Raw genomic sequence first — 21956 nt, forward strand, 5'->3', positions numbered from 1 at the left:
CGTTGGATTTAGATTTAAAATGTGAAAAATAATAAGACAATTATGGTGAATTTATTTGGCTCAATATTCTCCGCTCTTTGATCTAAATATAAAGACAGTTGAGTACAAAATCAACTACCCACCCAAACATGAATGAGTCACTTAACCCTAATCTAATCCAAACAATCGTCTTCTGGATATGAGTGATGTTTACAAGGAGAAAAGTTAAACCACGACCATTCTGCCACAGCATACTCTTTAGTTAAAGCACCACCACCATTATAGATGGTGACAAATCAATCTCCATTATCATATCCAATTCTCAATAGTGGTTGTTAGTTGGTAGCTTCACGTTGCTGTCTTTCACCATGTACTGTTAGAAGCTATACAACAATGAACGCCTAACCAGACATTTCAAAATTGCCTATTTAGTGCAGAGGACATGGACAGATAACGTTATTGATTATTAATCAATACGGCACAGAAGTGTGGGCAGAAATCAATCTCCATGTGCAAAATGAGTATGGGCAAAAATCATCCCACAACAAAAACATGCATTCCACCTTTCGGATAAAAATAAACATGGATTCCATAAGACATTCCAGCAGCATTACCATGTGATGAGTGTAGCACTATGCTGCACGTAAAAGCTAGTTCTACGCAACAATAGCAGTATGCTGTAGCACTGTATGGTAGTCAAAGCCATAGTGTTGCAATTCCTCAGTGCTAACCACAGTGTACTAGGATTGATGTTGTCATAATACTGCAGAACTAGGGGAAAAAGCAACGACCATTGAATGGATGCTGCACGTAAATGAGGGCGGCAAACAGCAAATCACCTCCAGTTTTCAGGCATGTGCTTCAAGGCCAAAATCAAATGTGGTATGTATGGAATTGCATCAACAAGCATGCTCACCTGAACTCTGGTTCCCAAAGTGAGAATGTGATGGTAAACATGTCTAGAGCAGCACCAAGCAATGCTATTTCCTGACCGAATGTAAAGTTTCTTGAGAATGAATTCAAAATCGGCAGTGAACAAAGGGTTGATTTGCAAATGCAGAGCATCAACTGAGAGAAGATAAAGATGTGCAGAAACCTGTGTAGTATTCCTTCTTTTGCCTATTACAAGAGTCTTTCAAGAACATTAATGGTAACAGCTAAAGTATGACTAAAATCCTACCAATCTGAATATATAGCCGGTGCTCCTCTCAGATTCACTGTAAAAACTCCAATCATATTCCTCCAAAGGTTCTACTTAATTCATTCTACCTTGAGAACAATTTTCATGAACTCATAGACAAAGTAACTTATTGCAGCCGAAGGAAGTACCTGAGTATGCAAAACACAAAAGATAAGAAAAGGAACATAACACCATATGCTTAAAAGTTATAGTTTGGACGGAAATGCAACATAAGTGGGATAACTGCACAGTCAAAAACCTTATGGAAAAAATATTTGGATAAAGTGTGATTAAAATAAGCACCAAATCCCTAGTATGACTCGATAATTGGAAATTGATTTCTTCTGGAGGCTGATACAGGAACAAAGTTTGGAAAAGAAAAAAAAGAACAACTCAGTTTTGGGGGCAATCCATCCAACAATGACTTCAGGCCACATCTGGAAAACGACCAAAGGAAGAAGGACAGAGTTTGAAGTATCAGTTAGTAAGGGAATTTGCTGATTGAAAGAAAAACTTACTATAAGGGGAAAGTGATGTGTACGCCCTACTTTCCAATTTCCATAGGAGTAAAGATCAGAATATGAGAATGCTAATTATACCTAGAGAAAGAGATGTATGTAGAACCACTAACCTAGGAATCAAAATATCTAGGCAAAAAGATTTCCTAGTCGTTGAACACAATAAATTTCAAAAGCAATATGGAATTGGCTACACTTCACCCATTCATACACAGAACCTATGACCATTTTTACAAGTGCAAAAGCACCTAATTGACCATATTAACTACCTTAAAACATAAAATAAGCTTAATAAACAAGAATTCTTTTAACAACGTACCTGTAACAAGCTGGGAACAAGTCCTGCATAGAGTGCCGGGACCCCTCCTCGTTCAACTATCTTAATACAAGTCGCCAAGGCGCTCATTTTAGTAGCCTGGGATTGCAATTGAAGCTGTCTCCTCACAACTTCAAATGGATAAGTGGCAGCTTCTGCACAGGCACCAGCAATAGCTCCATAGAGTAATGTCCTAACCGGTCCCAACTCCAGTTGATCAAAAGCATTCAGGCGCTCACCGTGCTGGTTCATTTTCTGAATTCTTTTCCTTCCATTCGGTGAATGCAAGTAAGCTGATTTTAATATGTCATAGACACCATAGAAAACTGCACCTGAAGGTGCCATGCTTGCTATGGATGGTACTAGGCCCTTATAAAGGGAAAAGAACCCTTCAGTCTGGACCATGTGGCGGAAAGCACCAATGACGCCGCCCAAGGATTCCCCACCCGGAGCCACTAGCTTAGTTCGAATCTGAAACATACAACATCTAAATTAGCATTTGTAAGTGTTTTCAGGGTCTCTATTTGAGCGTAAACCAATATATTATAAACTTTTTTTTTCATTTTTCTCTCATTAAGTGTTATTTAAGGGAATAGATTTGCTCAAAGTGAGGATTAGTGTCAAAAATGCATAGTCAATTCCAATTAAAAACAGTAAGTGTATAGCTCGCAGGTAGTTCATATTTAGTATGTATTCAATTAGAAAGGTATTCTGTAATTGTGTTTTAAAACACAAAGGAAAAAAGAAGAAGAAGAAGAAGTAAGAAACAAGCAGAAGACTTGGTTAATAATATTAACTAAACCCTTTATTTATGCAATACCCCAATTTCCAAAGCCAAAAAAAATTGTACGTAACCACTGAAGTTCCAGACCGGCTTAAGTTGTCCATGTTGGATTGTTGGGCATGCAATATAACCTTCAGCAGGGAAGGGCTCCATAGAGCAACTGAACCCTGGATTTCTGATGTATTTGCTTTAGGGTATTTGACAATTAAATACTTTCTATGATCCATTATCTTTCAAGCCTGAATATAAGGTATACAGCACAATTTATCTATATATAAAAGTTGCATAATGAAAATGTATCTAATAGGTATGAAACTATGTAGCATGTACGCTGAGAAAGCGCATCCAGAAAGAGGAGAAGACCAACACTCTACTAGTTCATTAGCTACTTGAACGGTCTTATAATCTACCTATATTTGAGACAAAGTAGACCAAGTAAAAAGGCATACTCTAGTCAAACATTTCCTATTACATGCATACATTACTTCCAACCGGCCCATGGTAGAGATGGGAAAAGAGGAAGACTATATCATTTAGTTGTGTCGCCCCATATTCAGATCCCTGCATTTGGGGATTAAACCGATGCGTGTATTTCTATTCCTACCTGGAATAACAAGCCTAAGTTCATCTAGTAATTGACCAAATGGAGAAATCCAAAACAATCACTTACCGTGTCAAGAGGTAAGCAGAGTATGGTAGCAGTAATTCCAGCTGCAGCACCAGCAACGAATCTCTCAAAATTTGTAGTCTCCTTATTTCCAGAAAATCTAAGCAATTGTTTTCTGTAAGTATCATATGCATAAAAATTGATTGCTTTAAATGGAGCTGTGCGAAGAATATTGACTAAGTTCCCCTTCCAAAACCCCCTCACGCCCTGAGAAACCGCTATGCTCTTAACAAGCTCAAACAAATGCCTCCGTTCACCACGAACTATATACTCCAGCTTTAGTCTCTCAAGCGGCGCAACAAACGTTCTGATATCATACAACAACATTCAATCAGCCATAGCCACATATGAATTCCTAAATGTAGCAACAAATAAGCAACACTCTACTCTAAAATCTCTAAAAGCATATCGTAAATCAAACATAACCTTCCCATTCGAATCTACATATACTCGAGTTAACCAATGTCAATATGTACACTCCACTAAAACCGATTTATCGAAATTCGAAAGCATTCTCCCCTACACTATCAGCTGCAATTGTGTGCATTACATAGCAAACTAAATACGAATTCCGATCAACTATAATTTGTTTATTGCAAAATTACTATAGACTATTCAGTAACGACTTCTATGAAAACTGAAAGTAGAGACCTGGAAACCATGGCGGCTATGGCACCAGCCCACAAATGCTTGGTGGTGTTCATGGCCCTTCCTCTCCTAATCCCAACCTTCTCTCTCTTCTCTTCTTGAACCACCACCACCGCTGCTTCCTCCGAGCCCTCCTCGCCGTTCTGCACCAAACACCCCCCTTTCGACTCCCGAACAACCCCATCGCTGCTCAAACTCACCGACAAAAATCCACCGCCACCGCCACCCGCCAGCCGCAACCGGCACGCATAACCCGACCCGGAAACGACGGCGTTTGAGGTCTTTCTGAACGAGACGGAATTGAGCAGCGAATTGGGGACGGTGGGCTCCAGGAACAAACCGCCGGTGACGAATAGGCCGGAGTTTGAGTCGTGGAGGTTGGGGTTTGCAGAGCAAGAGAGCTCCGAGGGGGGCATTTTAGAGAAATGGGATTGACTAGGTTTCAGAGTGTGGTGATGGGATTGTGGTGAGGATTGGGATTATTGAGGGTAGGTGAAAATGGCGGCAGCTTTGCTTCCATCGCCGCACATACATAGTACAATACAATTCCCTCTTATTATACTCCTCTCTCTCTCTCTCTTCTATTTCTGTCATCTATTATCTGAAGCGAGTTGCTTGTGCGGTGTGTTTTTTACTCTATCAGTTTTACGGTGAAGTAAGCCAGAATGGTGAATTTTTGAGAATTTCTTTTGATTATTTTTTCCTTCACGCATAGGAAAATTAAGAGAAAAAAAAGTGGAAATATGGGTTTGCACTTTTGCTTGAAAATCGTCAAATGTATTTTCTTTTTCGATCTTATATGTTCAAAGTCAGTTCAAATGTGATTGTTTTTCAAATAAAATTTGGATCAATTCTCTATATTATATTTTGACTATCAGATTTGACAGATTAAAGTTAGATTATAATTACTTTTTTTTTTTATGAAAAAAATTTAAAAAATATGTGAACATCCTACTTTAAGCGGGCTAATAATCATTTAAGTATTCTTTCTAGAGTTTACATTCAATGTGTTAAATCAAAATTCAATGAGAACTAGTGATTTCAGTAACTTTATTGGTGATTTTACACTAGCTATTGATCAATGAACAAAGAAATTGAAAAGCCACAATCATCGCTATTTTAAATTCGACAAATAAATTACACTATTTGAATTAGTAAGAGAATAAGTTTATAAAATATGATTTTGTCACTGAACTATATTACACAATGAACATAATAAGAATGCTTGTACTGCCTTAATTTCACAAGAATTCCCCACATTCCTACTTCAACTTAGAACTTGCTTTAGACAATTGCCGAATGAATGACGTGCAGGAGACACCAAAATATTTAGTTAATAAATAATTTTATTATTTTTGGGGAGGTTATCCGATTGACATGTTGGTGTTATGAGTGGGATCAACTAAAGTAAGTTTTAATTTTTATCCAAATTCCTGAAAAAAAATACAATTTACGAAATTTACCATGTATGAAAATTGCCAGAAAAAAAAAATTACAGAAAGCGATAATAGAAAGAGAAAGAAGGAAGCTTATTAGCTTAATTAAGAGGGGCGGTTAATATGAAAGCAAAACTTTATAAATACCTGACCTCGTCATTTGGCGCCAAGTTCATTTCACTATAGCGCTCTCAAAAGTCTCAGAGCACCAGAGAGAGAGAGAAACAGAGCGATTGTTCGTACAAATTTCTAGGGTTTCAATCCGAGTTCCAAAGATGCAGAAGCTAGGGTTTCCGAGCATGAGGAGCTTGGATCAGTTCAAGTCCCTCTCGAAATCGGTCTCAGGAGGACCTCCGAAGACCTTCGCCTACTCTTCGCGTCCGCCGGAGTCGGCCTCGTCGGGAAGCTTCGCTAACTTGAAGCTCACCGCAGGTTCGTATTGATAGGAATTTCTTGGTTTCCTAGTTGATTTCATCGGTGATTTCGAATTTTTGTGACGATTTCTTGTTCTTTTCTTCGTTTGCAGAGAAATTAGTTAAAGAGCAAGCTTCTGTGAAAACAGATCTGGAAATGGCGGTACACTCTCTCTCTCTCTCTGTATCTGTATCTGTATCTATATTTCTCCGTCTCTTCTTGTGCAAATGTGAGTGAGTGAGTGAGTGTGATTTGCACGCGCTAGCTTGTGCAAATGTGAGTTTGGATTTGTGTTTTAATCTGTGCCTCAATTTGTTAGGGTTCGGTTCAATTTCATTACAATGTAGATGTTTGTATCTCTTTCTTGAAATTCAATGGTATTTGAACAAGTAATTTAAAAATAAATGCAGAACACTAAGCTGAAAAAATCAATGGAGCACATCCGTGCATTAGAGGAAAAGTTGCAGAACGCTTTCAATGAAAATGCTAAGTTTAAGGTGAAGCAGAAGGAAGATGAGAAGCTGTGGAAGGGATTAGAGTCTAAGTTTTCTTCAACTAAAACATTGTGTGATCAACTCACAGAAACTTTACAGCTCTTAGCTGGTCAAGTCCAGGATGGTGAGTACTATTCTGTGCTGTTTGGCCTTTCACATTTTGCTTCGGATCACAATGGTATTGATATTTAACTTGCTCTACAGCTGAGAAAGATAAAGAGTCCTTTGAAGGCAAACTCTCTGCGAGTGCAGTAGCTCTTGATGGTTTGAGCCAACAAATGAATGATCTGTCTATAAAGCTAGAGTCAGCAGAGGAAACTATAAGGAATCGTAAGTTATTTGCCTTTCATTTGCTTTTTCTGAGAGGATATTCAAAATCTAGAATGTTTGAAGATGTAATGTATAAGTGGACAAAGGTGCATTTACCATTCTGTGATTTTAGGTGAAAAGGAGCTGGAGGAACGCAGACTCGAGAAAGGGGAGGCAGACAAACTTTACAGAAATGAACAGTGCAGAACTGCAAATCTTATAGAGGAAAAAGGTAAACATGTTATGCATTCTGACTCTAGCTTGCAATTTGTTTAGAAATTATAAGCTGGCATATCTGGAGTTAATCTATATATGCCAGGGAACTTGACTAAGCCCCAATTGTTTAGAAATTATAAGCTGGCATATCTGTAATTATAGATTACATAACCAGGGAACTTGACTAAGCCCCAATTTTTTTCTATGGTGAGTTGTTTGGAAGATGATTAAAGCTCATGCATCAGATGCTCTGTATTGTATAAACTCATTTCTTACCTCCAAAATGAAGATGGTATAAATGTGGCACATTGCGCATGTATTAAACTAGGCCTTTCCATTTAGGGAACCAGATCACCCAAGTTACTTGGAATAAGGTTTCTTACCCTTCAAGTGATGTTCAAATATATTCTTATGTATGTTGGCATCACCATTGTAACTCCAACATTCTGACTCCTAAAGGTAAAGGAAATAATGAACATAGATTCAACTTAGCCCATTCTATCAGTATTCTGACATCTGAAACATATTAAGGTGTATGCTTAATATAACTCTGCAATAGTCAGCTTTCTTAAAACTTTGTGGACATGCATAGATAAAATTATTTTGCACCTGAACCAAGACTTTTTCTGTTAGAAAATTTTGAATCTTTAATAGTCGAAAAAGTACTCTCTAACTAAGTGCATGCATCTTTCCATACAACAGAAAAGTAAAAAGAAGGCTTACATCCATTTTGCAGTCAATGAGAAAACAATTGCACTTTTAGTAAATTGTTTATTCAAGTTTTCTTGGACTTTCATTATAACGGCAGTCATATGTCTTTTCCTTGCAGATTCTATGATTAAGAACTTTGAAGAAACTGTAGCAACTAATAGGTTGGCTACAGAGAGTTTGAACACTAAATTGGGTGAGGTGCATCTTGAGTTGAAGTTAAAAGAGGATGAAATCAGACGTTTGATAACTGCTCAGGAGAAGTTGGAAGCAGAAAAGCATGATCTCCATCTAAGCAACTATGACCTTGTTAAGAGATTAGATATGTCTGTCCTTGAGATAAAGAACCTTGAAGGTTTTGTTCATGTGTTGGCTGCACATTTGGCTGAATTGGATAAACAGAGTTTAAACTTTCTAAAAAAGTTCGATAAGCTAAACTCTCTCTATGAGGCGTGCTTCCAGTTAGTCAATCAGGAGAGAGATCTTTCTGCTAAGCTTGCTCAGAGACAGTATGATCAACTGCACGACAGGTTCCTGAACTTAACATCAGAAAAAGATGCTATACAATTGGTAAATCAGGAGTTGAACAATAAGGTCATGGAACTTCAGAAAATTCAGGAGTCTATTATGGCACAACTTTTGGAGGAAAGCTGCACAGCCAGAGAGAGGATACAGAAGTTGGAGTTTGAAACTGAAGCTCTGGTCTCAAAGAAGATTGAAGCAGAGAAATTGGTGTCTGAATTAGAACTGCAAATTGATTCCCTGTCAGAAAGCTCAAGGTCATCTGAGAATAAAATGGTATGCGACTTCCGACACATACATTTTATATTATGAGATGTGCTTTTGTCATATTAAACTTGTTTTTGTACTATCTTGCAGCAAAATCTGTTGCTGAAAATCTCAGCACTAGAAACTGAGAATAAAGATAATACAGAGAAATTACAAGCAGAGATACAGAAGAAAGCGGAACAAATAGATGGTTTCCTGAAGGAAGGTGAAACACATGAGCAGCATGCAGATTTGATGGATAAACAAGTCAGCCAGCTTCATAGCACACTAGAGGAAAAGGAGCAACTTATTGTGCAATATAAGGAACGAGAGATGAATCTGGAAGAACAGATCACAGAGGTTTGTAATTCAATATAAATGTGAGATGTTTGTAAAACCATATCTTATGTACTTACAGTTCTGTACTTTGTTGCAGAATTGTGCATCCCTGACTGCTGCTGAAACTAGACTTGTGGAAGATAAGAAGCAATATGACCTCATGCTTGAGAGTAAACAACTAGAACTGTCAAGGCACTTGAAAGACATATCACAGAGGAATGATCAGGTGTGACCTCTTATGATCTAAGCATCTGCACACCATACAGTTTAACTACTTTTGAATTGACATTAAGACAAATTTACTTAGGCAATTAATGACATCCGGAAGAAGTATGAGGTGGAGAAGCTGGAGATAGTTAACATGGAAAAGCAAAAGGTTTGCTCATTTTTACCATCTCCTGGAATATGTTACAGCTAAATCGTGTTCTTGAATTGATCTTCGTTTAATTGAATCTTCAGGCAGAAAATCTTGTTCGAGACAGAGAGATAGAATGTGAGAAAAAACTTGAAGAATGCAAAGAAGAATCTAGGCAGCACTTGATGCGTGTTCAGGAGGAACATGCTGCACTGGTATGTATGGGAAAGTGGTGCATGCTATTAAATATAAAACTGATGATCACTTTTTGCACAAATTACATTTGTTTGATATTACAAAAATTATATTTTTGTTTTCTTCCTACACATTCTCTAACATTATCAAACATTTACATTCAGTAGAGGAGTAATTATATTCCATATGTTAAACACCTCTCATCATGTATTGCATTGAACAGATTTTTCATTCCTCAGCATTCACTATTAGTCTGTAGTATTTGTAAATAATAATTTGACAAGAAAAAAAAAATTTGTTTGGTATTCAAGTCTGTTTGCACCAGTAAAATTCTGCTAAATAGCCTACCTGCAATTTTTTATTGACTGTGCAACTCTTTTCAAAGAATGAATCCAAATTTTTACCTTGGCGCTGTTCTAAGTAGCTCAGTTTTGATCTGGGAAGTGGCTGCTTTTCTGAGGCATTTCTATTACATGCTTCTGACTGTGTTCTCAACTACACTAGCTAGCTTGCCAAATTGGAGTAGAATATTATTGACCTTCATATTTGCAGGTCAGTAGTCTTCAGCAGGAACATGATAAAAAGGAACAAAAATTAAAAGATAAACACAGTGAACAGCTAAAGCAGATCCAACTTCAAGCTGAAAATGAGTTGAGAGAGGTTTGTAACTTCATGTAGCTTCAAGCTTGAACTAAGTTGGGTCAAATATGCCTAAGTTACTAAATCAGATTACTTTTGTCTTAGAAATTAACATCAATGAGGAATGAACATGAAGCCCAACTGAGAGCTTTGAGGCTTCAGCATGAAGATGAGATTAAGAAGCTTCAGGAGGACTTGGATCTTCAAAAGTCCAAAGTACTTATCTTCCCTATGTTCTTTCTGAATTGAATTTTTTTGTACATTTTTTACATATTCTTGTTATCACAGGAGGAGAAGCAGAGGGCATTACTGCAATTGCAGTGGAAAGTTATGAGCGATAAGCCAGAGGAGGAGCAAGAAGTGAATTCGAAAAAGGTTGGCTTTAAAACCAATGCCTCTCTCTCTCTCTCTCTCTCTCTGACACACACACACACCTGCACAAAAGTTTTTGAATTTGTATTAACATCTGGATGCAGTGATATTAATCTATGCCAGATAAACCTTACTATTTAAATTTTGAAGTCTGTATTCAACTACTCATATAAGAATAGTGAGATACACGAATTTATTTTCTTTTTATTAAAAAATGCATGATTGAATAGAGTGATCCTTTATTCAAGAATGCATTGTGCTAAGGTTTCGAAGGGCAATGCAAAATGGCATGGATTTATGCAGTGGGATCGAGAGTGTGTATTTTTCATAGATTTCCTCTTTGGGATCTTGGTTGAAGCATAAAATTTCATAATCTGATAATAGTCTGGCATTTCTATCAATATGATGAGTTCATTCTGTCTCAGGAATACTCTATTTCGTCAAAGAGAAACCCTGTTGTGAGAAGGAGAGGTCAGCGCTCTCTAAGAAGACCGGAGCATGATGAGAAGGTGGGACGATATTCTGAAAATAATTTTAATTTCTTTCATGTTTGATCCTTTTCACATGACAATATGACTCACTATGATATTTCATTCTATTTGGTGTGTAGGATTCACCTGTAGTGGGAGCAACACAAACACCGGTGTCAACACTGTTGAAGAAAGCTTCAGAGAATATGAATTCACCAAGTGCAATGAATATTTCGAAGCACCATAAAAAGGTAGAAATCTCCATATTCATAAATAATGCAACTTTAGGTTTAGAGCAACTTCCGTAGTTGAAAACAGATTATTAATATGAATCTTTTTGTTAGTGGCAATAGTATTAATAAGGGTTTAATGTTGCTTATTAAGATTCAATTAATTCTTGCCTTATCCCTTCAACAACCTGAGATTAACTTTTTCTTTATCCCATCAACTACCTGAGACTTACTTCATGCATTGCAGGTAATTCGGGACGAATATGAAGTTGAAACCGGTAATGGAAGAACTATTAAAAGGAAATCAAGAAGCACAGTCATGTTTGAGGTATGAACCTGGTGACTTCTGTGAAGCGATATGCTCAATCTCCATTTTCACCTTTAGACATACATTTCTCAATACTGAATTTTATTTTCTGTATGACATCAGGATCCAAGAAAACATAAGAGGACAAGTACACCTAAAGTCAAAAGCCCCAGGAGTGTAGTCAAGGTAAGCTAAACCCATTACTTTATTTCAGTTTTGGAATATCTTGTGATTCATCTACTTTCTCATGTCTCAGATTGCTTAGAAGCTTAGGTTGTACTAGTCTTGGACAAAATATATGTGAGTGGATAGAGTTAATATTGCTATAAGAATCCGCAAGCATTTAGAATTACAAGTACAAAGATCCTGCATTTTGTTTCCTCAGATAATGAAAATCAATACCATATAGCTGGAACGTATAGGATAAGTTGGTTTTTTGGAACACATATTGTTAAATCCAAAGATTACTGTATTGACTTACTGGAAAAGCTGGATGCATTGCTTGAGTTATATACTCATTTTGATTCTGCAAATATTGATTTTGCAATATGTTGTTTTTGTTATGTAGGGATCTAAGGGAGAGGGTCAACCACGTCCTTCAAACATCGGTGACCTGTTTTCAGAAGGGTCTCTGAATCCATATGCTGATGATCCATATGCATTTGATTAAGGTATTTTAATTTCAACCAATGATAGTATACATGATTTTACTTTATTTGTTCAACTCAAACTAAATCTGCATTAAGATCTCCCTTCTTATTTTCAATTTTTATATATCTGAATTCCTTTAGATGCAAGATATGATCTTGAATTGGTCAACTAGGTCTTTCTTTCTCAGTTTAGACTCCATTTAGGTTTGATATAATCTTTCATGTTTCTGAAATGCTTTGAAAACCTTTGAGAAAATTTAGAGTGCATGTATACACTACACACTAAACTATACCGAATCGAAGCCTTAATGCAGCTTTTCCTACTTTTGTTTCAGGTCAGGAAAGAAACCGCTATGGTACCTCTTAAATGCCTCACACACTAGCGGGCATGTGATCTGATTGTGTACAGGATTTGGTCTTGCGTATAAGTGGACATAGAACTAGGGCAATTTTTACTGATTTGGATCATCAGTTCTGAACTCTTTGTCAATATGGGATTTTGTAATTAGTTAACATCACACTCTTTGTACATATGGGGATCTACTCATTACTGAAAGTGGTACGCACTTGATCTATGTGATCACTGCAAATAGATAGTGAAAAAAAGGTCAAAACCTTAAATGAAAATTTGATTGCTACTTTGCAGATATGCTTCTCTTTTTTTTTTTCTTTGTTCCAAGGGTTATGAAATGAAGAGGAGGGAGATATAAGAAGACATCAGAGTTTATATAGTTGCAAGATATGGGGTTTGAATTGGCCAAAAGATATTTCTTTCAGTCAGTATAGACTCAAATTTGAGTATGATTCTGTTTTCATGTTTCTGTAAAATTTTGAAAATATTAGAAAGCTGCAGTACATGTACACAGTAAACTAGAAATTTGATTTCATTGATAGATGAAGAATTGATTTACAGTATAAGTATTGTATCCACCAATCAATTAATTGGCTTCAGAATCAAAATAACTACATTTAGGAATAAAAACGAAACTACAAGATGTCAGCATACTGAAACTGATCATCACTATCCCGCCATGGCACAGCTCCCAGCTGATCTTCATGAGTCAAGAGTCCATTAAATTCATCTGACCATAAGAAGTCGTTATCGAGTGGAATATTATAGTCATGTTGGCCATAAATCATCAGATCGTCATCACCGATGAGCTGCTGCTGCTCATGAGAATGAGAGGAAGAGGGCTGATCTTGTTGTTGTATTTGGTCCTCCTCTTGACACCTATTGTCAGGTTCCAATTGCTGTTGCGGCGCAAGTGAATAATCCGAATCTTCTTGTTGTTGTTGCTCACTGGATATTGATCGATCAACAGAAGCCATAAGCTGAGCATCATCAAACAAGATAGTGGGAGAGAACATTAGATTCTCATCCATACAATCATCATCACTAAAGAGGATCTGCTGCAGCTCGTCATAATCGTAATTGTTCTCCGGAACCACCTGAACCGCTTGATCATCTTCATGATGATAGGGAGAGAGAATTAGCTGTGAAGTAGTAGTAGCAAAGGAAGCACTGCCTTCTTGTTGCTCCTCAGGATCCAAGAAACTAGTTTGATCTCTTCTCGGTTCAACTTTTCGGTTTTTCAAACACTTTTTGCTTCTCACATTCTGATCCTCATTAGTCTCATCAGAACTCTTCTTCCTCTTTTTTCTTCCTCCTCCTTTATCATTGACTTTGAGTCGGCACAAAGCCAGATCTGGTGCTTGGTTGATGGTGTACTCCTCCATCAACCAAGCACCGTGATGCACAAACGTTTTGTCCTTGTTCTTTTCATACCGAAACTTCCTGACTTTCCCAAATGCCTCTTCACTTCCACTGATATACACAGGCCTACCGGCTTCCGTCTCACTCCACGTTCCTCCATCAGAGCCAACCGTGCGAGAGTTGCGAGATTTGTTGGGGCTCACTTTCTTGGCCCAGGAGAAGAAGTAGAGAAAATCTTGGTGGGGAAACTTGAATTGCTGATATACCCTCCATATCTCCCAAGGTGGTAAGCCTGTCTCGCCGTATATACAAATTTCAGGGAAGGTCTGAATATGATTGCCTGGGTTTGAGGCCATGGAAATCTTGTTGTATAGAAAGAAACCCACCAACTCAGCTTCAGTAGGGTGAAACGTCTTCACCACACCCACATCAAGTTGATCCAGAGTCATGAATTGATCTACGAGAGCCATTACTAATTGATCAAAGCAAATGAATTTGATCAAAGCGAATAAGATGAAAAACAGAACAGGGAGAAACTTTCTAACGTGTAGAGGGAGAGTTTGATGTCTGAAAATGAGAATGGTCTGTGAGAAGGTTTATATAGGCGATTAGGGAACTATCCTAAAACATTAGGGAAAGTAGATTTTATGACCGTTGGGGGTGATGACGTCGGCGAATACTCCTTACTCCTTAGTAGTTAAGGAAAGGCAAAATTTGAAATTTCTTTCAAACTTCTATTTTTATTTTTTGATCGAAAGTATTATCTTTATTTCTTTTATTTTTATTTTTTGATCGAAAGTATTATTATTATTATTATTATTATTATTATTATTATTATTATTATTATTATTTTTTGTTGAAAAGATAAGGAAAGGCCCTAAATCCTTTCATTCTGTTTCAATCTCTCTGGACGGTGACGGCGAACAATGCACGCTGGCGTAAGTTGCTGACGGCGAAGCTGACGAGGTATGGGTTATTGAAGTTTAATATGATGATGAGGTTTCCTAGGGTTCCTAGTGCAATTTGAGCTTAGAGAATTGTTTGAATTTTGGGGTCTTATGGGGATCAATGGACTCAGAGTTGTATATGGCTTCATTTTGAGATTTTTATATACATACCCAGATGCCCACATTTAATGTATAGCTTAAAGTTTTGAAATTTAGTTGAAACAAGCTTGAGATTGGGGGTTAGGGCTTCTTAAGAAGCAATCGAGCACTGGAAAATTGGACCAGTTGATTGTATAATATATTCTCATTTTGAAATTTGATCCTTGCACATTATGATTGATGGCAGTTGTGATTTCTTGTAAGGCAAAGCATGTAATTTTTTATATGATTCACATAATTACAAGGAAATTGCGATTATTGGGTAAATTGGTTTAGGACTGTAGGCAATTCTGGATTTAGGGATTTAAGGAGGACTCCAGAAAAGATGTTAAGAACAATAGCTGCTGCATCACACCTTCGGTTCTGCTGAGACTGTGAGGAGCTCATCTGTTCTCTAGGACCAAAAATACTTTTAAACTCAAATAATATTTGCTCATTCTCTTTCTAGAAAAGTTGGTATTAGCTGATTCCACTGTTTGGGACATTATATTGAACTTGCACCTTTCTATTGTCGCTTCATATACTTTTTTTGGCGACCCATATTTCACCTAGGACTGAGGACTGTGAGTTGAAGATTAGAATTGTTGAACCCAACTTGCCCAAGCAACAAAAAAAAAGATAGCTTGTTTGTATATGAAATGGATTGGAAGCATAAAACTGGTTTCAAATGTAGCAGTGATGACTGTAGTTAAAGTAGTATCATATTGCAGGTGGGAACTGGAAAAGCATAGTGTTGGGGAACTGCTGTTGAAGTGTGAAATTTCATAAAAATTAGATAATGCTCTTTCCCTCTTAGTGAATAACGGTGAAAGAATCTGAAATACTATCAATCTAGTGAGTTCCTTCTGTATCATTAAGACTCAATTTTGTCGACAAGACACCCTGTGTGTATAAAAAGAGGTCAACTCTCTCTGGTAAGACTCTCAGACTAGAGAATGATCAGATGGTGGCACCATATTGAAAGATCCTTTTTCGTTCATTCATTTTCATTTTATCAGTTTAGTTTATAGGATTCGTCTTTACTTGGAGTGACAGAAACACTAGTGTGAAGGTTGTTGAAGTGAGCTACAGAGAATGCGAAAACACCACGTGTGATGAATGTTCTGAAGCATCACAGAAGTCTTCTGTTGTAGAGCTTTACTGATAGGATATCCATGAATGATGCTACATTTGCTTTTCTGTAACTTCTAAATGCAATTTCAGCAGTGAGAAAGTAGTATTAATATTAAGTTTCATGGTAGTCTCAACGGTATTAATTAGTAGAGTTTATTGTTGCTTCCAAATATGATCTAATTAACTCATGGTTTATCCCCTGTACCAGCTGAGATTTACTTCATGGCATTGCAGGTAATTATATGAAGATGAAGTTGAAACTACTGAGGGAAGAACAATTAAAAGGAAAAGAAGAAGCATAGTCATGTTTGAGGTATATATGCACCTGGATTAATGTAGGTAAGGTAACAAACGCTTAACACCTACTTTCTCAAATAGTCTTGGAAAGACTGAAAGAGTGTTGAGTGGATTGGTGGATATAACCAATGATAGTGATGTAAGAGTCCTCAATACTTTTAAAAAACTCAATTCCAAATATTCTGCTTCTTTTCATTTTTGTGCATATTCATTTGGCTACCTCATAATTACGGTATATATTGGAAGTGTTAGATTTATTAATGTATTGCACATTGGAAAAGCTGTGAACCATGCTTGTACATGTAGCATGGCTTAAATTAAATCACTGCAGCATTCCTTTCTTTTGATTATGAATTTATGATTTACAAAATTGGCAAAGTGATCCTTCAAAAATATGTGACTTGTTTTCAGAAAGGTATCTGAATCCATATGTAAATGAACCCCTATGCATTCGATTAAGGTACTTCAACCAATCAATGGATTACTTTAGTTGCAAGAAATGATCTTGAATTGGGTAGAACTAGATAGAGGTGATATGATTGTTCATGTTTCTGCATCTGCTCCATACAGTTTTAAGAAGTCTGCAATACATGTACACACTCCACGACGCTGAATCAAAGCCTTACAGCAGCTTCTTACTCTTGTTTCAGGTCCAGAAAGAAATCTCTAGCTTTGTTACTTACTTCTATGAACTGCTTAGCTCAGCAAGCCAACGTGTGATTTGATCGCGTACAGGATTTAGGGCATTTTTACAGATTTGGAGGTTCCATTTTCGGATCAACCCTTCTGAACTCTTTTCTATATGAACTTTGTAATACAATGACGTTAAAGTTTTAAACTCCTTGTGATGTATTCAAGATTGAGAGTGGAATGTACTTTAGTCTCAATACCAAAGCACAGAAATCTTCGAGCGATATGAAATGGAAAGAAAATTGTAGTTACCTACTTACCTTACTCATATTTCAATATGGTAAATCAAGCTTGACGAAACCAATTTTTGATCACAAGCTAATCAAAACCAATCTTTACATTTACCTCGAGCACAACTACATCCATAGCAATACTTTACCTTACTAAATAGAATAACTATATACACTAGCAAAAAAGTTCTTAGAATCCTAAAGAAAATGAATTATTGTAAACAGACTAACTAAATACATACTAACGGCCTAGGGCAAAAATAACCCAACCCAAATAACTAAGCCCAAAGAGAAGTGGACCAAACCCAAGGCAGCAAAGTAGTCTTGACCCAGCCTAGATATCGTCGCCGCAACCCAGAAGCCGCACAACTTCTCTAATGCAACTCCGTCCGACCCTGTCGCCTCGATGCTATCTGGACCACTCCACCCGTTTCAGCACCCCACGAACCCATGCCATTGTTGATTCAGCACCTCCCTACGCAGTCGACGAGGCCCTCCAAACCTGTACAACAAGGTACCGAGCCTAATAGACTTCCACTAGAATCTGCTCCCCCGGACAATATAATCAATCACCTATCCAACATTAACCTGCTAAACGTCCGCGAGGCCGAAGGCCATCCCGGACATCTGGGTGTCACCGGATGAGAAAGGATTTCGCAGTTGAATGAAGGTCGGCTTTAGGGTTTCTCCAGAGGCAAAGCCTTCAGACCCTTGGGTGAAAAATAGTTATCATTTGACGTCCAAGATTTCCAAATTTTGAAATAATTTTATATGAAATAAACTGTCTAGGTTTGTAAAGCCACAATGTGAGTAGTTATTTGATCGTATGTAAGGTTTTCTAATGTCTAGCACTTTTTGCTTCTCACATTCTGATCCTCATTAGTCTCATCAGAACTCTTCTTCCTCTTTTTTCTTCCTCCTCCTTTATCATTGACTTTGAGTCGGCACAAAGCCAGATTTGGTGCTTGGTTGATGGTGAACTCATCTGATAGGAGCATTTTAATGCGACGTTTTAACGGTTATTTCCTCATATTTACTTAGTTATTTCCTTAAATGAATCTCTTTAGTTTAAGAAAGTTTCTTTTTCCCGTTTTTAGCAAGTTTCCATTTTAGTTTAGGAAAGTTTCCATTTCTCGTTTTTAGAAAGTTTCTATTTTTCCATTTTTGGAAAGGTTCTATTTTTCGTTTTAGGAAAGTTTCTATTTTTAGTAATAGTTTCTATTTTCAGGAGCCCGGAGCTCAAAAGTGGAAATGAACTCACGAAAGGAAAGAGGAGCTAGCAAACGTTAAGAGGAGTAAAGATAAGAGGCAAAGGGCTACACAAATGAGCAGAAATGAAGAAATGAAGCTTTCCTGTTCCAACCAGGAAACCCGGTTCAAAAGAGGAAAGTGTACCAAGCAAGATTTCGAAGCCAACCAAGAAACTTGATCGAAATAATGATGGAAATGGTGTCAGAGATCATCAAGGCTTGAAGATGACGCAACAAGGCCCAAGAATCTTCTAGATTAATTATGGATTTCGGCAAAAAGGTGAAAAGCCCAATTAATTTGGGTTGTTGGACGTAATAGAGATATTTTTGGGAATTAAATCTGATTTTGCCATGGGAAATCATGAAGATAACGTGAAAAATCAAGAAGAAATCAAGGAAAAAAAACATTGGAAATATTATAGGGAGAGTTTCAAGGGATTATGCAACAAGAAAAAGCTCAACACAAGTCCAGATTCGTTCCTAAAGCCCCTCAATATATTTTGGATGAAAATAAGGAATAAAATCTGCATTTTGTCATGAAAATCAAGAGAAAATCAAGGGATGACGTTAAAGGTAGTCCATGGAGAGATTTAAGGAAGAAAAGATTCAAAAACAAGTCCAGATTCGTTCCTACAATTCCTAAAGGAATTTTCGCCGAAAATAAAGAAGAAAATCAGAATTAATTCATGGATATTCAGAATAATATATTTGGGATTTATTTTGAAGGCTTTTGATTGGTTGGATGACACCACCAAACCACACCACCACACCACAACACACCTCTCTCCCTTAGTAAATAAACATTAGAAAAATTCTCTCCATTCTCTAGTCTTCAAAAGCTCTGCGTCTCAACCAAGGAGGAGAAGAAGTCATGCAATACAACAAGATCCTATCCGCCATCCACCCTTGTGTCGTCCCTAGAAGATTGCTTTCTTTCAAGGATTTTCGAGTTCTTCATCCCAAGGCCATGTCATCCATCTTTCACAGTGTATTTTATACTTTCTTTTGTTTTCCTTTATTTGATTCGTAGACTTATGAATTATAGTTAACATGACGTTAAGGGGAAAAGTTTAAAGCCTATTTATATGTTTTGAAATAAAATTGTAATTTTTATACGTTGATTTATATGTTGCTTATGTGAGATTGCTTGATTGATTTTGGATTACAGAAGACTTTTATATGTATGTGTTCTTTGGTGGCCAACTTAGGATATATGTATGTAATTGGAGCTAATTTAAGTAGTGAAGGCTTTGGACAAAAGTCGAAATCAATTCAGGAGGATTGCAAATACGTGAACTTATTCATAACTAGGTAGTGCACTTTGGTTGACATCCTTTCTTTGTTCTTCATGCGTTGAATGTGTTCTTGATTAGCTAGCTTTCTAGACTATGATTGCATGTTCAATAGGATTGATTTAGGTGCTTTCACTTAGATTAATTATTCAAGGAAAGTAAAAAATGGGAAATCATTTGCTTTCTAACGTTTCACATGGTCAGCTTCTTTCTCATGACATAGAAAATTAACTATAGGAATTGTGATTAGATTTCTTGCATATGATTGTGGTTTTGATCTTTATTCCTTGCGTTCCACCCGTGTACATATGTTTTTACATTTTCTTTATTTTATTTATTTAATTTTTAATTTAATAATTCTAAAACCCCCTTTTGTTTGTTTTATTTTTGTGAATAATATTTTATACTTTGTATTAATTCTTTATTTATTTTTACAATTACAGGTGTACCCTCAATCCCCGGTTAGAATGATCCCTATTTACCATATACTAACGATGACATTTTCAAGGTTAAATTATGCGCTTGCTTTGAGCGTATCATCATCCATCTACCAAGCAGCATGATGCTCAAATGCTTTGTCTTTGTTGTTCTCGTATCGAAACTTCCTTAGTTTCCCATAAGGCTCTTCAATTCCACTGACATAGATAGGTTGAGCAGCTTCGGTCTCGCTCCATGTGCCCCCATCGCAGCCAATTCTGTGAGAACAGCAGGAACCCAACTTCTTGACCCGGTAGAAGAAATGGATATAATCTTGATGTGGAAATTTGGAAGGCTCATAAATTCTCCATATATCACATGGTGGTAAACGTGTGGTGCCATATATTTCAATCTCAGGGAATGTTTGTTTTCCAATTGGGGTTGGGGATTTGATTCTGTTGTAGAGATAGCTTCCCACTAAATCAGAATCAGTGGGGTGGAATGTTTTCACAACACCCACATCAAGGTCTTCTAGGCTCATGAAACAAGAAATTGAAGAAGAAGAAGAAGCCATTTTAATTGAATTGATGTAGGGTAGGAAACTTGCAGAGAGAGAGAGAGTTGATCGTTGAGATGAGAAGGAACTATATATAGAGACTAGGCAACTCCCAAGCAGATTAGGATAGCTTTATATGTTGTACTTCCTATTTTGCCCTTATACTCCATTCAGAATAAAACACCAAATCCTTCTCTCACCTGGATACGCTACCCCACTAGTCTTTTTGAAGTCTTCATCTTCATTTTAAGTTGGCTAAATTATTTACGAATACATATTATTCCAAAAATTTTCAATTGAAAAAAGCCAACCATTAAAAAAAATAAAACAAAATATTTTATTTTTTAATTAAAAAAGTCAAGTTTAAGATTAATTTTTGAATTTTAAACTTTTATAGTTAAAAATCATATAATTACTAGTACTATTTACACTATTTATTTATTAAATAACTTAGATGTGTTGAAGTTTTGTATATCCAAATGGTAATATTTGAGAAAAGCTACGATTCACCTTGATTTTTCTTCAAAATATATGTTTTAAAAGTCATATAACTATATAAAAGTAATAGAAATGACAAATATCCATCCGTAATTTTTATTACATTTCGGTTTAAATATGTACGTATCTAATTTTATAATTTGCCGTTTCAGTATTTTATGGCCTAATTTTTCAAATTATTTTTCACTAAAACTTAACAAATTATTCATGAACATTTTTTTAACTTTTAACTCCCATGCCGAATTTTACTAACTAGCCTAGTAGGCAACGATGGAATGAATAGAGGATTTGGCGTTCTGATGAAAACTAGTAAATGAGCAAGCTAAAGATAATGTAGAGACTCAAAACAAGATGATACCTGAGAGAAGAGAAATTACAACAAAAAACACGACGTGGCAAAGTAATCATTGATGGATTATCGGAATAGTTCTATGAATCAATAATTTGATCATAAATTAGTAACTACAACGAATACAACATTTATTTTCTTCCGAAATTCCTATAGTACCCAAATATTAAAAATTTATGATTAGAAGTCATTTGAGATAACTACAGCGAAGAACGCGTATTAAGTTATTACCTTATAAAGATATATGTAATATTTATGACTATACTCAATACTGGACCGCTAAATAAGTAAACATATCGTAAAAACATAATGTGTTACGTCAATGCAATTTAATATTTGAATCTAGACACCGGTAACATTTAGATTTATTAATGTATTGCACATTGGAAAAGTTGTGAACCATGCTTGTACATGTAGCATGGCTTAAATTAAATCACTGCAGCATCCCTT

General features: G+C 36.5%; 3 protein-coding genes across 5 annotated transcripts; 1 reads left to right on the top strand and 2 right to left on the bottom strand.

The window, feature by feature from the left end:
• Positions 1-125: 125 nt before the first annotated feature.
• LOC112179971 (probable mitochondrial adenine nucleotide transporter BTL3) lies at positions 126-4658 on the bottom strand. Of its 3 annotated transcripts, XM_040511759.1 has the most exons (5): positions 4096-4658; positions 3448-3751; positions 1997-2464; positions 896-966; positions 126-783 (listed from the first exon to the last, which is right to left on the bottom strand). In XM_040511759.1, the coding sequence occupies exons 1-5, from the start codon at positions 4506-4508 to the stop codon at positions 735-737; spliced, it is 1305 nt and encodes a 434-aa protein (XP_040367693.1). In that variant the 5' UTR covers positions 4509-4658; the 3' UTR covers positions 126-734. The 3 variants fall into 3 exon arrangements, with proteins under 3 accessions (XP_040367693.1, XP_024174221.1, XP_040367692.1); XM_024318453.2 differs by lacking the exons at positions 126-783; positions 896-966 and adding an exon at positions 1067-1308 and having other exon boundaries at positions 4096-4657; XM_040511758.1 differs by lacking the exons at positions 126-783; positions 896-966 and adding an exon at positions 1369-1596.
• A 1009-nt stretch (positions 4659-5667) lies between these two features.
• Positions 5668-12671, top strand: LOC112180435 (synaptonemal complex protein 1). Its single transcript, XM_024318994.2, has 19 exons — positions 5668-5960; positions 6055-6104; positions 6353-6560; positions 6641-6766; positions 6879-6977; positions 7791-8467; positions 8549-8797; positions 8874-9002; positions 9084-9152; positions 9236-9346; positions 9879-9986; positions 10071-10181; positions 10254-10340; positions 10763-10846; positions 10948-11058; positions 11285-11365; positions 11468-11530; positions 11913-12015; positions 12330-12671. The coding sequence occupies exons 1-18, from the start codon at positions 5804-5806 to the stop codon at positions 12012-12014; spliced, it is 2622 nt and encodes an 873-aa protein (XP_024174762.1). The 5' UTR covers positions 5668-5803; the 3' UTR covers position 12015; positions 12330-12671.
• A 310-nt stretch (positions 12672-12981) lies between these two features.
• LOC112178408 (NAC domain-containing protein 71-like) lies at positions 12982-14178 on the bottom strand. The gene has a single exon (XM_024316558.1). The coding sequence runs from the start codon at positions 14176-14178 to the stop codon at positions 12982-12984; it is 1197 nt and encodes a 398-aa protein (XP_024172326.1).
• Positions 14179-21956: the final 7778 nt, after the last annotated feature.

This window comes from Rosa chinensis, chromosome 7 (assembly GCF_002994745.2).
Source record: "Rosa chinensis cultivar Old Blush chromosome 7, RchiOBHm-V2, whole genome shotgun sequence".
In the NCBI taxonomy this organism is placed as follows: Eukaryota; Viridiplantae; Streptophyta; class Magnoliopsida; order Rosales; family Rosaceae; genus Rosa; species Rosa chinensis.

Bases quoted from the DNA above. Each gene is read 5' to 3' on its own strand.
- LOC112179971 (XM_040511758.1), bottom strand. From the start codon at position 4,508: ATGCCCCCCTCGGAGCTCTCTTGCTCTGCAAACCCCAACCTCCACGAC. The intron at 3,752-4,095 runs GTCTCTACTTTC...GTATGATATCAG, and splicing joins ATAGCCGCCATGGTTTCCAG to AACGTTTGTTGCGCCGCTTG. The intron at 2,465-3,447 runs GTAAGTGATTGT...TGTATGTTTCAG, and splicing joins TCTGCTTACCTCTTGACACG to ATTCGAACTAAGCTAGTGGC.
- LOC112180435 (XM_024318994.2), top strand. From the start codon at position 5,804: ATGCAGAAGCTAGGGTTTCCGAGCATGAGGAGCTTGGATCAGTTCAAG. The intron at 8,468-8,548 runs GTATGCGACTTC...ACTATCTTGCAG, and splicing joins GGTCATCTGAGAATAAAATG to CAAAATCTGTTGCTGAAAAT. The intron at 10,341-10,762 runs GTTGGCTTTAAA...ATTCTGTCTCAG, and splicing joins AAGAAGTGAATTCGAAAAAG to GAATACTCTATTTCGTCAAA.
- LOC112178408 (XM_024316558.1), bottom strand. From the start codon at position 14,178: ATGGCTCTCGTAGATCAATTCATGACTCTGGATCAACTTGATGTGGGT.